Source organism: Hyperoodon ampullatus, assembly GCF_949752795.1.
Source record: "Hyperoodon ampullatus genome assembly, chromosome: 15".
Lineage (NCBI taxonomy): Eukaryota > Metazoa > Chordata > Mammalia > Artiodactyla > Ziphiidae > Hyperoodon > Hyperoodon ampullatus.
Window position 1 is genome coordinate 68,258,693 of NC_136928.1, and position 17,108 is coordinate 68,275,800.

Genomic DNA, 17,108 nt, shown 5'->3' on the forward strand with positions numbered 1-17,108 from the left:
CTCCTTGGAAAGGAAATACAAACTGGCCAGCTGGCCAGATGGAAAGGATGGCTGTGATCCACTGGGCCTTCAGGACCTGAGCTGTGAGGGATTGGAGGCATGCCTACCCGGGCAAGGTCTGTGCCGGGACAGGGTGTGAGGAGAGGAAGAAATTGCTAATTGTTTTTCACTTCCTTTCCCTCATCCTCATCGCCACAGCATCAGGGAAGCACTGAGAGAACATTCCAGAAAGGCTTTCTGGAAGCCTCCCAAAGGAGGAGGAGGAGCCCTGCTCTGAGCCCTGGAGCAGTAGCTCGCTTACAACTGCAGGCCCAGAACCTCCCTGGCCCACCTTTTTTCTCCGAGGCCCTCAGAGCTGGGGGCCCCCCACTCTACTGGAGGGGATCAAGCGTGGCGAGGAGAGCAGGGTGGCCCAGGCCTGGATGGTAGCCGGGCTCATCTAACCTTCTGTTCCCTGTGGAACCTGCAACCCACATTCAGAAATGACCAGACCCTGACCTGGGGGAGGAGATCAACGGGGACCCTGAGGCCTCCTCCCTCCCCAGGGCCCCAGGTTCTCCTAGGCTTGGGGTCAGTGGGACAGTGGCCACCAGCCCCACTCCTGTGAGCTCCTCCCCAAGAATCAGGACCAGTTCCCCTCCTCCCCAGGGCAGAGCCTGGGCCATGGGGTCCCTACCCAGCAGGCTTAGGCTTGCTTAAGTGAGAGGCTGTGGGGTGAGGGCTCTCTGGAACAAGGAGGCCCCTGGGGAGCGTGGGGGTCAGCAGGGCCAGGGGCTAAGTCTGCATCTCTGGTTCACACCCTCTCACACACATCCCCTTGTCTCCTCATTTCTTCCCCCTACTCAGCAAAGGCAGACAGAAGACCAAGGGAGGCAGAGATGGCGAGCACAAGTAGGTGGCCGAGGCCAGGGTGGAGCCCGTGCGGCTCGTGAGAGGGAAGGGTCCTCAGCACAGGGTACAGATGGCGGGGGGCCCGGATCAATGGTGGAGCCAGCACCGGGTGATGGCAGGGCGAGGGAGGTCTCTCCATCTGGCCATGGGAGCGAGGCACAGGGAGGTCAGGGTGGGTGCAGGCCTTCCGGTTTCCACTCCCTCCTCCCTCTTTTCAGTGTCTCGATTCCTCCTCCACTTCCCTGTTCAGTCCCCCATGCCTGTGGGCAGGCCCCGAGCTATCCCTGTGAGGGAGGGAGTGGGGACGGCCCAAGATGCCAGTGGCTCTCCCGCAGAGCCAAGGCAGAGCTGGGCTGGTGGACATGCAGTGCTGGAGGCCCAAGAAGGACAAACTGTGGGCACCAAGTGGCCACAGGGGGCGGCCGGAGCATGAAGCCCAGAAAGCTAAGGAGAGATGACCCCTCTCTGGTGGTCTTCACCATCTCCATTCCCCAGAGGACTCCAGATGGGAGGGGTCGCCACAAGGTATTGGAAAGTCTCAAGGTCAGGGGGAGACAAGTGGGTCTTTCAGCCTCCCCAGAGTTTGCATCATCTCAAGGACCTTCTAGCATCACAGGGAATTCACAAGGGCAGTGGCAGTCAGGGCTGACCACACTGGAGCAGCCTGTGCTCCAACACCCATTCTTACAGGTGACAAAGCTGAGGCCCAGAGAGGGGAAGCAAGCGACTCCAGAAGAGGAACAGAGCTGGGACTAAAACCCAGAGAATTTAACTCCCAACCCAGAGTTTCCAACAGGCCCAGTAAGTTTAGAGCACTTGACTATATTCTAAATTTAATTCTCCGAACACATCAACAAGACCCGAAAAGCCAGGAATGTGGTCTTTATTTTCCAGATAGGGAAACTGAGCCCCAGAGATGTTAAGAGATTTGCTCAAAACTGTGGTCTCAAGAAGTTAAAAATTAGTCAACAAGACAATATCATGGCGACAGCAGGATTATTTGTATAGGGGTCTGAAGTGATGAGCACTGGTGTGGGCTTGGGGTATCTGCTTGCATTAAGCTCCCGGGGACTCCCAGTCTCGTTTAACAAAAGCATATTGAGTTCCAACTCCTGCTTGTTATACATGAGCAAAAAGCATGACAACAAGGCAATGGCACCGTGAGGGGAAATTCGGGCCCAGAGACCTGAAGGATCGGAGAGTTTGCCAGGTTACAATCAAGGGAAGAAGCCCCAGGCAGAGAGCATGTGCCAGACTTGGAGAGGAAGCCAGGGAACAGGATCTTGGGGGGTGTGGGAGATGACATCAGACTGCTGAGCTGGGGGTCCCACTTAGGGAGAGGGCTCAGGGTCAGGTTTTTGCATGGACAGTTAGACATAAAAGGCCCGTATGAGACACAAACAACCTGCCGGTCTCCCAGGCTCTCTGTCTGAGATCGGTGATGCTCTAAGACCCTTCTTGATTTCCAGCTCCCCAGTCTGTCCTGGGCCGGACCCCAAGGGATTCAGGTTGGCCTGATCCCTTTGGACATAACGGCACTAAGGGATGCCTCCCAGTGCGAGCATGCAGTAGGCCCGCTGGTTCCCTTGCACAACCCCATCCTAATGTCCTGCCATTTCCAATTCACAGATGAGATGAGTAAACTGGCATTCATTCTTATTTTAATGTGTAGAGCCTTAGGATGATTGAAAGGGTAGGAAAATGGGATTTCTAAGAAGAGATTAAACAAGCTGAAATTCTTTAGCCTGAAGAAGAAAGGCTGTGGGAGCAGTTTTAAATCTCTGAAGGGTTATTGTGTGGCAAAACTGGTTAGTTTCTAGCTCTCCTGAGGAGAAACAAGAGGAAAGAGAGAACCATAAACCCTGTGTCTCTTAGGTAGGAGTTTGTTTCTCCCAGTTACCTGAGGCCTGAGCTAATGAGCCTTGACAGTTTCCAGGGCAGGCAGTCGGAGGGCAGAAGCCCCAGGCAGCCATGGCCTGCGGTTCATTTCCAGTCCCACCCCTTTAAGTCACAACCTCCACAATAACACAGAGACCTGACTGAGATCCAGCTCACTAAATTTAATTTGGCGAATCTTTCCAAGTCATCACTGGATAGTTCCCAGCTCTCCCCTAGGACCCCAGGTGCATTACCCAACCACAAAGACATTCTTAGCCATGGAACCAGCAAGGAAATCATTAGGTCCATAAATGAAAAAAGAGTTTTAAATGAGTGAACTAACTAGACTTCTCTCCAGAGAGAAATAGCTATCTAAGTTGTGTGTGCATATCATTCTGACTGTCATGAATCCATCAATGGGGAAGCCCAAATGTGATCATAAACCCTCAGAGGGTCCTGGGAGGCCCACCTCCCCGGCTCCTGCTTCTCAGGCTTTCAGGCAGCCACGAATAAGGAGCCACTTGGTTGCAAAGTGGTTTTTCACCAAGTTGATTATTGGCTTGTTTTCTTTGTCTGTTTCTGTCCATATTATATCTTTAGTAATTGGAGAACCATCTAGACCAAATGCAGAATTTAAAACAAAGAAATATCAGTACATCAGTAACCTAATCAACAATTTACATTTTTTGAAATCTAAGTCTTTAATACAAGTGGATAATCTTCAAAATTCCCTGATTAAGTTAACGTTGATTTCAAAAATAACCTTTACCCTTTGCCAAGAGAAGCAGGCATGATGGGCAACTGATGGGCAGTGAATTCTGATGTGTCATCAATTAGAAAATTACAAAGGGATTGATAGCTGATGACCTCATGCTCTGCTGCCCACAGCTCACAGGAATGAAGAGCTAGTCACTGAAGAGAAATGAATGGGTGCAGAGCCTACAGTAAGAATTCTGGGAATTACACTTGCCCTACATAGTATGCATTTTTTTGCAAAGGGATGTCACCATTTTGAGATAATCCCAGGTGCACAGGAATCCCACCGATGCACTTATCCACTTGAGATGGTTAAAATCATGCAGGGTCTGGGGAGAGAGGTTTCTCCTTTGAATTGCTTCAGGGTCTGGTAGACAATGGTCTGATAAGTATAGATGTTTTAGTCTCAATCTTTGCTTCCAAATATGTTTGTTTTAAGGACTAGAGTGACTTTCAAATTCAAGGGCCATAACTGCCCAAGGGAAGCCCCAGGCCATTTTCCACTTGGATGGGTCCTTGGGACCAGCATCAGAAATCCGCAATTCCCTGCTACCCAAACCACCTCTGGGCCTCAGGCAGCAGGACCAGATCCGGTATCAGCATGCAGAGTGGCTGGCTTCTGCAGGCAGGGCCTGCTCTGACCCCATACATGGCTTTGACCTACCATCTCAGAGCACTTTCCTGGGGGACATTAGGGCGGGGGTGGGGGGGGATGGGACTGGAGTTGTGTGGCTGGAACAGACTGTGTGATGGCAGCGTGTAAGTCACACACGGACTGGGGCTGGGGACTCTAAGGATGATACAGCCTAGGAATGGCCAAGAAGTGATTGTACACGGTCAGCACAGGGCCCTCCTGGGTAAGGCAGGAGAGCAGCAAGGCTGGGAGGAAAGGAAACCCAAATGCTGGGACAGGAAGCAGAGGGAGGGCCCACACTAGGCTCACTTCCTGTTGCAAGAGTCAGAGTATGGCCGGCACCCCTGCCCTCAAGGCCACCAAGCAGGGAGAAATCGCACAGGATGGATCGTTGTAAGCCAGGCGGGATGGTTCCTTTCTCACCACCATACGACTGTTTTTAATGCGCTCATTGATTGGTGCAGTGTTAGGTCACCAGTAATTTAATATTTATAGCCTTCTCTTCCCAAAATGTCTTGATGCTCACATTACTTGGAATGAGCCCCCTTTCTGTAAACATGGGCCCAGTGCATGGGACTCTTCACAGATGACGTCCCCATCTGCAAGTTGTGCTGGCCCCATGGAGACTTTCTGCCAAAGTTCCAAATGGTCAGGACAGGATTCACACCCCCAGAGAAGTGCAATCCCACAGCAGCGAGGATGCAGTGGAAGTATTGCCAGCCTGGGAGGTGGTAGCTTCAATCCCAGCTCTCTGAACCTCAGGTTTTTCATGGGTTGAACGAGGAGAAGCATGTGTCCCTCCTCCCAGGACTGCTATGAAGATGAAATGAGCAAACATCTGGAAAAGCCTTTGGCCCAGATTAGTGGCTCAAGAAAGGTTATATAATCTCTTGTTGGGGAGAAACTTTTAAAGATAACTCCAAAGGCATCCGTTTTCCTTTTTTAGAGTGCCTTCTTTCCCTTTCCTCCTGTTGATATGTCCTGGATAACGTGATGCTGGAGAGTGTGAAGAGATCAGTGCTACCCCAGCCTTCTTTCACCCACCTCATGCCTTTTTAGGAAATCATGAAGATGTCAGTGTTTCTTAAACTGTGAGCTGGTGCCACATGAAAGAGGTGGTCCTCAGTTGCTCTCTCGCTGGGACACAGACACATTCCTCTTCATGTCTTGCCAGGCATATGAAGAGTAAAGAAAAGGCCCGGAGCTAGGATAGGGCCAGGTTGAGGGGAGGAGGGGCTTGAGATTTCTAGGCCATCTCTACAAGGACAGAAAGGTTTTCCCCCATCTCACATGACCCAGCATAAAGAACAGGGGTTCTTCCTTACAGATAATAAGATGTGGTCAATGGAATAAAGCTTTTCTAACTGCTTCAGACCTCAACTGTAAACTGTGGTCAATAGTATCCTCCTCAAAGCTTGCTGTGGAGATTAAATTATTTTTTAAATATGTTAAAAAAAAAAAAAAAAAAGAACAGGGGTTCTTGGGGAACCATAGCCAAACCTCCACAAGGAGATGCCTGACCCAGAGATGGGTGGGCTCTGCTGCTGTAGGTGAGCTCAGAGTTGGAATCTGCACCCCACCCCACCTAGGGATGGGGCCCAGGATGACACGGGCACAGCCAGGAGGAGGGAGAATGGGAAGTGGATGGAGTCAGGTGTCCAGCTCATGCAATATTGATGGGGTAATGGAATACTGCACTCTACCGCCTGTTGATCCTACTCCTGGTCCCTCCTGGACCAGGGATCACAAGCTCAGCTGCGGGGACATCACTGAGGGGACAGTGAGGACCCCCTGCCCCCTTCCCTCAGCCCCCCTGACTGCAAGGCCCTTCTCCTGGGGGCACAAGGCCACACCAACCAGAGGAAGAGGTAGGAACTATGGAGTCTGCCATACGTTCCTGGGGGTTGGTTGGGGGGGGGGGAGGTTCTGTAGTGAGAGGGGACAGGCAGAAGGGGCAAAGCCAGGACCAAAGATAGAGACGGGAAAGGGCCCATCTCCTTCTTTTCACCGGGGACCAAGGAGAATCCAAAGGCACAGAGAGGTTGGGAAAGACAAGGCAGGCTTCGAGCACCAGAGCCATCTGAGAACTAAGCAGCTAGTTGCAACCACACTTCCTACCTGCTCATCAGTCTCTGTGCCTCTGAGTCCCGTTTCTGCCCTTCTGTTCTGATGCTTTATCTCTGGTTGTCTGGTTTTCTTTCCACTCAGCCGAGGTGGGGTGCACGGTCAGGGAGGGTGAGCTTGGCGGCACTGGCGGAGCTCAGAGCTCTAAGACTGGACTGAGGGGGCTGGGATCAGGACCCCGAGGGGCTCCAGTTGAAACGGTTCTTTCCACCTTTACTGGTCGCCGTCCCCGACCTGCTCCTGAGTGGTGTGAAGACATGGGGAAGGAGGAAGTGGTGGGGTTTCCTCTGCCCTAATTCCCCCTCACGGCTCCCGACTTGGGAAATTTGGCCCCCAATATATCTTGGGACCAGCAGGTGAGGGGCTGGAGCTTGGATCTCCCTTTCCCTTACGTGTTCTTTCGGGTTTTGCTCTTCTATGTCTGTGTGTCTTCCTCCCGGCGTCTATCTCCTCCCACCTCATTCTGGCGGCCCCGTCTCACAGAGCCGGGAGGAGCGTGTTTTCCGCCATGAAGCTCGGCAAGAACCGGCCTCACAAAGAGGAAACCCAAAGACAAGGTATGGACGCGTGCCCCTGCCCACGGTCCAGGCGGCTCCTCTCTCCCCTCCCGTGACCAAACCCCTCCTCTCCGCGGGCAGCGCCCCAACGGGCTCTCCTGCTATTGGCCGGCGGATCCACCTGGGAGGGGCCTGGCCTCTCATTGGCTGGAGGAGAAGCCGGGTCCTGAGAGTGGTCCTCCGGAAGGGGGCGCCCCGAGGGCTGAAGGTGGCTAGGGTATTTCCTCCGGTCTAGAACTGAGCAGCAGAGCCCCTCAATCCGTTGGGCTCATCCTGCCCTCTTTGCTCTCATTCTTTCTTCTCCACACAGAAGCCTAGAGATTTTTAATTAGAGGAGGGAATAACAAAACAAAAAAAAGAAGAAGAAGAAGAAGAAAGTTATTTGGCCAATTCCCTATTTCTGGGGGAAAATCAGAGTCCTGAGAATGCTTGCTCTGTGGCAGGACTCGCTCTCCTGCCTTTTCCCCGTGACCTCTCACGAGGCTGCAGGGACGGCCCTGGGGGAGACAGGCAGGGTGTGTCCTGGAAGACTGGAGTGGCCTGTGGCACTGGTGCCACCGGAGCAGCAGGCTGGGGAGGGCGCAAGACAGCTATTTAAGAGGAGGCAGTGAGTACAGTTGGAATACAGGGGAGAAATGAAGTGTATTAGGGGAGCTGTGTGTAGCTTTCTAACCCAGGTCTGTAGATCACACACCCATCCTCGGGGCTCCTGGCTTCCCTCCCCAGCATCCCCTGTGTGGCCCACTGGCCCCAGAATCTCTCTCTTTGTCTTTTGCCCCTGTGCGAATGCCAGCTGTGCCTTTTGCCTTCCTAGATTGAAGAGGGTAGAGCTGCCGGCTGAGACTCAAACCCACCATCCTTGGGTGGCTTCTCAGAACCGTCATTCCTTCATCTCATTGGATTAATACACATCAGTACAGGGTTAGGTTCTGAATTCCATCAGCTGTTTTACATGGATAAGTTCCTTCCTAAGCCTCAGTTTCTTCATCTGGTTACATGAGAATAGTGCGTATCTTGCCAGGCTGTGACTATGAGGATTATGAGGACTAAAGACATATGTATAACGTGCCTGGCATTGTGCCTGGCACATAATAACCACTCAGTAAATGGTAGCTACTGGTACAGGAGGTACATAAGTATGTATTATTTTATTCCTGACCTTCTTCCACGAAGGCTATTCAGTGCTTGCATAAGTGAGTTACATTCAATTAAAATTAAAAAGCAAGACCAGGTGCAATTTCAGTTAAAATCAGAGGTCACGATTAGGCTAGAAACACCGCAGATGTGCAGACCATAACATTCTAAGCAGATGCTACCAAGTAAACCTGGAATTTGACTCAGCTTCCTGGATGGCAAAGCAAAAAGGGAAATACAGTCACTATCCCACCATCCAGCCCACCTAACCGACCCTCCCTCTTCCCCAGATGAACCGGCAGTACTGGAGATGGAGGACTTTGACCGCCTGGCCATTCGGCTGCGGGATGGGCTGGATCCTGACTCCGTGTCACTAGCTTCCGTCACAGCTCTCACCACCAACGTCTCCAACAAGCGGTGAGTGGGCAAGAACCCCACAGCCCCAGTTGCCTTCACCAGGTCAGGCAGGACCCAGCTTGCTATGTTTGGAATTTGGGTGGGGAAGAATCAGTGCCCATGGACAGCTCCTTCCTAACCCTGCCCCTTTCTTCTTTTCCTGGATGTCTCCCTCACCTCTCCCCCTGCAAAGGCAGGAGCCTGTCCCCAGGTCATTCAACACCTCCGGGCAAAGGGAAATCACGGAGCTGCCCAGCCCACACTTGAACCTGTTGACCTAATGTCTGTCTACCTATCACTTCTGCCATTGGTTAGTCCTCTGTATTGGAGCCTCTGAGAACAACTGATCCCCATTCTGTTTGGCAGTCCTGGAGTGTCTGAAGATCATGATTCTGTCCTTCTGCCCTTCTCCAAGGTCTAACCACTGCCAGTGCCCTCGTCCCCTGCAAGCAGTCCCCTTACACCCAGCCTGACAGTACATTCTCCTCCTCAGATCCAAGCCAGACATTAAGATGGAGCCAAGTGCCGGGCGGCCCATGGATTACCAGGTAGGTGGGGCAGCTAGAGGCCTCATGCCTTTCCGACTCTGTCTAGTGGGGGGTTCTGGCCAGATGTGCGTTATAGACTCTGTGAAGGCATGGATCTGAGGGTCATAGAGAACCACAAGCTGAATATATGTTACCAAAGTAAGCTTGTTCCTGGAAAGCACTCACAGCAGTGTCATAAGTAGAGAAGTACAGACCCAAAGAGCAGCTTGAGAGCTCTGCTTATGCTGGTCAAAGCCCTCCTAGGATTTTGTAACGGTCTTTTTAAAGTGAGAGGGACCTGGAAAAACCATAAAAAGACCAAAGAGCATCCAAAAAAATTATTTTAAATAAGTGTCTCTGAAGAAAGATATTTTGGTGTGTTTTTTTAAATTGTTGCTTTGTATTATTTTGATGCTGGAAGTAATGTCAATCCTAGCTGTCTATAGATGCTGAGAATGTGGGTGTTTTTTTCTTCTTTTTGCTTCTCTGTATTTTCTGAAATTAACACTTAATTTTTTTATTTGTATGTTTCTAAAACTGGAGACCAAATGGCTGAGATAGGGAGAGATTTGCAGCTATAAGATTGCTAATGTGGCCACAGTGCAGGCAGGATGGGGCATGAGCATGGCTGGGAACTGCGGGGAGAGGGTCACGTGAACAGCAGGACCCAGTGCAGCCCTCCCAGCCTGGGGCCTCATCCTCAGCTTTGCAGGGCCAGACCCTCAATTTTGTCTCTTTTCCCAGAGTTGATCAGAGCCTGAGAGACTGAGTTACACTAACATAACTCACGATAGGCTAATGTACAAGCCGGAAGTACCTAGTACTTATTTATAAACTGCAAACAAGAAGGGCCCAAGGACCACGAATTCCTCTGGACCCTTCATTAGGAGCTATCAAGACCCAGTTGTAGGTGAAAAGACTGCTGGGCGTTCCTAGGATTTAGTGAGTGTGCTGGCTGGTTGGGAGGGCATAGCCTTCAGGAGACCTCACCTGACTGCCACTGCACTTCCTGCCTAGGTCCAGCACCAGGCCCCAGAATCAGAGCAAACCCTTCTCCCGGGTTAGGGCTTTATCTTTGATGCCCATTTCCCAGGCCCCATGCTCCCTTCTTTAAGGACAGCCCACCTCACCTCACTCAGGTGATAATATTGAGGACTTGACACCAGCTTTCTTTGTATCAGGTACATCTGGTCATATTTCCTCAAGGATGCACCTTGTCTCTCTGAATCCTTGCTTCAGTTTGTTTTCATCTAGTCAGTGACCATCTTCCCAGGGGCTTGAAAAATAACCCCAGGCAGTGTCAAGTGGACCTGCCCCTGTGGATTCAGACAACCTCACACCACTGGGCTCCTTGGAGGTTTGGGAATGTCACCTCCTCACCTCTCTGCCAAAACCCAAGCACAGAATGTCCTAACACTTCTGAGGGCTTTTGCAGGAAGCTCAGCTCAGGGCTTTGCTCCTCTGTGTCCTGAGAAGAGAAAAACTTCCAAAGAACAAAGACCCCATAGTCAGATACCGTTCAATCTACAGTGTCACGAGCCCGCCATGTAAAGGCACATAGAAAATGGTGCCATCCTTATTGTTGCTGCTAATGTAACTGTTATGTTTTTGAAGGTTTACTATGTGCCAGGCACTAGGCTAGGTAGGTATGTTTTCCATTTAAGTTAAGGTAATCTTAACAACCACCCAAATATAGGTATTACTGTATTTCATAGGCGAGAAACTGAGGCCCAGGGTGGGTAAGGAGCTTGCCCCAGGTCACACAGTTATTCAAAGCTAGAAACAGGGTTCAGACTTGAGGGTGTCCTACCCCATAGTCAGAGCAACTAATTTCTCTCTAATTAAGCCTTTTGAACAGTCTCTCCCTCTGGTCCCTGTTCATCTTTAGCTTACTACCTGCTGCATGTTTTCAAAAGCTCTTTCAAACCACTTCCTAACAGAGACTTTTATTAAGTGGACCAGACAGTCAGCCTCCAAAGACTTTGTACACATTCTGAACTGAACAAGACAGTTGTATTGGACCTGGTAACACAGTATTCCCTGACAGGTTGATTCACATCTCAACTGTAAGTGTTAACACACTTGGAGAGAGAGCTGAGGATGCAATGTGAGGACTGCAAATGTGGAATTAATCTTGCTTTCAATAAGTACAATGTATAAAACAAGAAAACCTATCAGAAGGACTTCACTCTCTTGGAGAACTTGGCTTTGCTGAGTTAGAAAGACCTCAGCCAGAGGCACTTAGCTGAACTCAGATTCAGGAAGGATCCTCAGGGCTCAGAACCATCCTAAAGATTGGGTAGCACTGAAAGGAGGTCCCAAGGTGAAAAGACCACGGTGTACTCAGGCCCTTTGTTTCTCCTGTTTAGAATGCATGTAATGCGAAAACCCTTTCCTGATTATTGGCATCTCAAAGCAAGAAGCTGCAGCTTCCTCCCTGTGGATATGCAGTTTCCCCATCAGAGTGGGCAAAGCTTGGTGCTTGGCACTTGGCAGGGATGTTCTTGGCGGGTCACAGAGTCTTGAGTCTCTTCTCTACCCTCTTTTCCTGCCACCAAGACCATATACATTTTCACCTCCAAACATCTCTCCAGTTTTCACCTCCACATCATTTATCCAGCTCAAGTGCAATATGGCAGCCACTTCCTATCTGATCTCCCTGCTCTCATATTGCCCCCTCCACTCCATGCTCTACGCCACCACTGGAGTGATCTTCTCAAAATGCACAACTGGTCATGTCACATCTTTGTCACCTGGAGATGAGGGAACATAAAGGATGTTTCAGAAGAGCAGTACTAAAGGGTCCACCACCTCTCATCTCCAGCTCCCAGCCATGTTCTTGCTTCCTGATCAGATCCTTCAGAAGCAGGTCACAAAGCACCATGACTCTTGGGTTCTCCCAGGACAGAGGTATAGATTTACACTCAGCAGTGTTCCTTACGATGAGTTTCATGAAGTCACCTGGGGATTATGTCCCTTATCTTGGAAGGAGAGGATGGAATAGTCAGTCACCAAAAGAGTTTCCCTGGGGGCTTCCCTGGTGGTGCAGTGGTTGAGAGTCCACCTGCCGATGCAGGGGACACGGTTTTGTGCCCCCGTCCGGGAAGATCCCGCGTGCCGCGGAGTGGCTGGGCCCGTGAGCCATGGCCGATGAGCTTGTGCGTCCGGAGCCTGTGCTCCGCAACAGGAAAGGCCGCGGCAGTGAGAGGCCCACGTACTGCAAAAAAAAAAAAAAAAAAAAAAAAAAGAGTTTCCCTGGTCAGCTGGTCAGTTGGTCCCTTAGTGGTTCTGTTTGCCTCCCCATCTTCCATCGTGGAAAGATGGAGTCCCCTGCTGATGACTGAGATCCCCGTCTTCAGAGTTTAATGTTTTGTTCTTTTAATTTCAAGTCCAAATGATACATTCCCCTCCATAGAGCACTGGCGGGGGGCGGTGGAGGGAGCAGGACTGGCATTCTCCTCCCCCGCCAACACCAGGCCGCGACCTCCTTTGTGCACTCTCAGGGTACCCCTCAGGCCACCCTTCGGCCTGCAGAGAGCACGCACTGGAGCCTCCTCCCCCTGCCCCACCCTTTTCTCCTTTCAGCCCTGTGCCCTCCTCTCCCTACCTGCTTCCCGCCTGGTGTCAGAGCTTCCAGCTAGGGTCGTCCACCATTACTGGCTCTGCTCAGTGGAAGAAGGTGGGAACTCTGGGTCCTGAAAAGGAGCAGGGGACAAAAAGGCTATCATTACGGCTGAGTCCCTGGGTGAAAAACATAAAAACCAGCCAACCTCTCACACTGCAAAAGTTAATCTCCTGATGGCATATCTTTACTACCTTATTATACCAAAACTGTGTTTGTCTACTTCCCATTCTTGAGTTACAGAAAATCTTTTTTTTTTTTTAATGGAGGAAAAGGGATGGATTAGTTTTGGGAAAGAAATGAGCTCTTAAAAAATCTTTGGTATAAAGTTTCATAGAGCTTAAAACTCTATAAACTACTACGCAAAGAATGTTCTGGAAGGACTTCTAGTGTCTGTTTACTCTCTTCACAGTAAACTTCTCAGAGCTGGCTCTACTTCCCTTTTAGCTCCCTGAAGAAACAATGATTATTGAACTCCTTCAGAGCTCCAGATTCTCAGCTCCGTTCCATTTGGAACCTCATTCCACATAGAAATGCTTGTTTTTATAGTTCAAGTATTACTTCAATTAGTAAATGTTCAGTTTCCAGTTCTATATACTCGCTTGGTAACGTTCTCGTTGTCATCAGGGTTTTTATTTTTTTAACATCGTTACTTGTGTTGTGTGGATTTTTCTTGGCCTCCGGATATTTATAAGATATATAAATATCTGATGGACACAGTGGATGATAATTTTCATGGCTATTCTTTTTCATGAAAAGGGAGAATGATTCTCTTGAGTAAAATCATATTTAGTAGTCGCATCAAAGCACAGCAATTAAAATACCAACTCTCCAAGATGAGAATCGTAAAAAGCAACTCATACAGTTTCATTGGAAGAGTGCTGAGGCAAATGCTAATACTATCTCAACATAAGCCATTTTGTTAAAATGCAAGTTCAAGAGACTTAAATGAAACAATATTAAGCGTCATACACGACCCTATCTGTTTGGGACACCAGCCACTTAACTGAAAGTAAATTCTATTTGAGAAGCCATTTATAACAAGAGCTCACATTTCCTAGACCTGTCTACTGTTTATGAAGCACTTTGATGCACATTATCTCATTCAACCCTCACACAAACTTATAGATAGGTAGCGTCTTCCACTCATAGCTGAGAAAACTGAGGCTCAATGCCATTCCAGCAACCCGAGTCTGTGCCTCTTCCTATTTATCATGGCCCACCCATGGCCACTGACACCTCCAGATCCAAAGCAAGAACTGATGGCTTACAATGAGAGTTCAGGAAGAGTATGTGCACAAACACATACATGAACACCCACACACACACACACACACACACGTCTCTACCTCCCTCTCTCTCTCTCTCTCTCTCTCTCTCTCTATATATATATATATATATATATATATATTTGTTGAATGGATGAACAACTGGCTTCCCAATATAGAAATAAGATTCAAGAGAGGTGGATGCCACTGAAAAAGATACAGAATGCACACAACATACATGTATCAAGGCAAAAAAGGTGTGTTCAGGTGGGCACCAAAGCCTCACTGGGCATTCAAAGAAATTAAACAAAAGAAGGGGAGCCAGGAATGTGGAAAGGGAGCCAAATTCCAGAAATAAAGAAGATGTCAGGGCTTCCCTAGTGGCGCAGTGGTTGAGAGTCCGCCTGCCGATGCAGGGGACACGGGTTCGTGCCCCGGTCCGTGAAGATCCCACATGCCGCGGAGTGGCTGGTTCCGTGAGCCATGGCCGCTGAGCCTGCGCGTCCGGAGCCTGTGCTCCGCAACGGGAGAGGCCACGGCAGTGAGAGGCCCGCATACAGCAAAAAAAAAAACAAAAAAGATGTCAGAGGCCTGCAGGCTTAAAATGAGAAATGCTGCAGCAGAAAATTAAATGCATATTAATGGAGACTTAGAAAGCTTAATCCTGGAGTACACAAAACCTGGGAGGTAGGTTTGCAGCCCTCGGTGAGGCAGGGCCATTGATGCCGGGGAGAACTTGAAGCACATGGAATCACCCGGGAGCTTTAAAAATATGGATGCTGGACGCCACTCCTTCCACCCCTCCCCCAAGACTGGACTGGGTTGGTCTGGAGTGTGGCCAGGGGCCTCAGGGTCTTTACCCACCATCCTTCCCCTCCCACCTGGTAATTCTGCTGCACACCTACTTGGAGGTGATCTAGCCACGCCCTTTCTTTATAAATGAGGACAGTGAGGCTTAGTGGGGGAAAGAGCCCAGGATCACCAGCAGATGTACGGCAGGCAGGCTGGCACCCAAATCCGGTGCTGGCTCCCAGCACCTTCCAGCCCGATGCCCAGGCCCCGACTCCTGCAGGACCAGATCCAACCTCACCCGCTTTCCTTCTCATTCCCCCTCTTGCCTGCCCGCAGGTCAGCGTCACGGTGATCGAGGCTCGGCAGCTGGTGGGCTTGAACGTGGACCCCGTGGTGTGCGTGGAGGTGGGCGACGACAAGAAGTACACCTCCATGAAGGAGTCCACTAACTGCCCCTACTACAACGAGGTCAGCGCCCGGGGCCCCAGGTGGGGAAGGGGCCTCCGAACCATGGCAGAGGCTGGGCCCCGGCCCCATGGGGCCCAACAGGAGAAGCTGGGAGTCAAGGGGCACAAAGGGCTACCAGCCGGCGTAACCTTGGCCCGCCCGTTACAACCCGCAGCTGCTGAGGTGCAGGGCTGCCCGCTCTGAAGCCCCAGTCCAGATCCCAGCCAGACACAGGTCTGGCCAGGGGCCGCCCTGTGAAAGGAATAGCACCCCAGGTCCTCCTGTGCTGCTCCCAGCACCCCCTGAGGCCTGGTCCCAGATGTTTCCCAGGACAGAGCCCCGGGGCAGGGCCGCCTCCTTCCAGCCCCAGCCCGTGGTGGCACTGGCACCATTAATGAGCACTTGCTGCGTGCCGGGCACTCTCGTAAACGTTTTTGGTGCATCAACTCTTCTGACTCTCACACTGTCAGAAGTTGTCACCATCAATCCCATCTTACCCAAGGGACATTGAAGCTCCTGGAGAAAGACCTGGCCTGGGTGCTACGTGCCAGAGTTGGGTTCTGTGTGCGCACGCTCTCTGCTCAGCTGCCATCATGGGCACCTGAACCTCTTTGGGGTCCTTCCAGACCACTGGCCGTGATGCTTGGGGAGTGAGCAGTAAAAGGCCCAGTACCCACTGCTGTTCATTGCAGCTGTTTGAGGGCACATCGAAGTTTAAGGACCTCAGAGACCTAGTTCAATCTCCCCATCTTACAGAGGAGGAGACTGAGGCCACAATATGAAAAGGGCCAAGATCACAGAGAGTCCTGTAGACAGAGCAGGGCCCAGACTGCCCTGCCTCTGCCCAGCGCTCTGTCTGCCACCTTGGATGGCCACCCCAGACACAGCATCGTGACTCTGGGCTCCAGGGAGGGACCCATCTTAATCAGCTCTGGGGAAGGATGCCCCTCAGATGCCTGAGCACACGTCAGACTAAGCCAGAAGTCAGCTGGGCACCCTGGCCAAATGAGGCACCTGCATCCTGTGTTTCGGTGTCTGTCCTGGGGGTGGTGAGGGCTGAGGGTGCTGTCTGCTGCTTGGAGGAGGGCATCACTTGGGAAACTGTGGGCAGCCCCAGAGTGGGCCTTCAGGAGGAAAACCCAGGCACACCTCTGCCCTTCACAGGGACCCAGGCTAAAGCCAGAGCCTGGCCGAGGTCTCCTCAATGACCACAAATGGACCCCATTCTCACAGCTGGTTTCCTGCAGGGTCACAGGGCTGGGACACTGCTGTTTCAGGACCCCCCTCAGCCCCATGCGGCAACCTTCCCAGGAGTCAGGAAATTCAGGCTCGACACCTCTGACCTTATGTCAGGACACATCCCTGACTGGAAAAACCTCCGGCCTAGATAACGTCTATTTTTCCCTAACAGATGTGGAGACAGGGCCCCATGGCCTTCCACAGTTATTTGATAGTGGTGAAGCCATGTTTGCCTGAGGGGAGGGCTCACCTTGCAGCAGGCCCACATGCCTCATGTTTCATTCAAATGGTTTCCTCCTTCCCAAGGAAACAGAGCTGTTCTCCCCATTCTGTGGCTCCTCAGCAAACTCCTACTCACCCTGCAGAGCCCAGCTCAAATGTCCTTGCACTGAGTAGCCTTCCCTGCACTCTCTAGGTCAGAGGTCAGGGCATTCCTCTTTCTCTGACAATAACATCCCCAAGTTGCAGTTGGTTCTTCACGTCTAACCCGGGAGGCTCCCAGTCTCCTGCATCGCTGTAGCCCAGCCCAGGGCCTGCCATGTACCTAGAGGGCTTTGGTAACACTTTGCTGAATGGATACTTGCCCAAACGAAGAAATAGACATCCGCTGGGTATCTGTTCCACACCAAGTTCAAGCCTGGCCACAGAGCGGGTGCAAACAGCACACTTCCTAGTTCCATTTTCCAAACTCTACATTTATATCCACTAAAACTATTTATTCCACTCATCTTTGGATCACCTTAAATTTACACCTGATCATATTTTTGTTCTTTTTCACAAACCCAAGTAACTCTGATTTATTCAATTTCTGTTTCCTCTAAACCAGAGTTTCTCAAACTCAGC

At 50.9% G+C, this 17,108-nt stretch overlaps 1 protein-coding gene across 4 annotated transcripts in view; it reads left to right on the forward strand.

The window, feature by feature from the left end:
- Positions 1-17,108, forward strand: part of OTOF (otoferlin) — a gene marked incomplete at both ends in the record, with an annotated part of 90,659 nt that overhangs the window by 44,001 nt on the left and 29,550 nt on the right. For 3 of the 4 annotated variants that reach the window (XM_079720876.1, XM_079720875.1, XM_079720878.1), the window contains 4 exons: positions 6,767-6,840; positions 8,265-8,391; positions 8,864-8,918; positions 14,916-15,047. In XM_079720876.1, the coding sequence (XP_079577002.1) occupies positions 6,767-6,840; positions 8,265-8,391; positions 8,864-8,918; positions 14,916-15,047 (388 nt within the window). Of the gene's footprint in view, positions 1-846; positions 892-6,766; positions 6,841-8,264; positions 8,392-8,863; positions 8,919-14,915; positions 15,048-17,108 lie in introns of all 4 variants that reach the window. The other variant, XM_079720877.1, reaches the window with a different exon arrangement.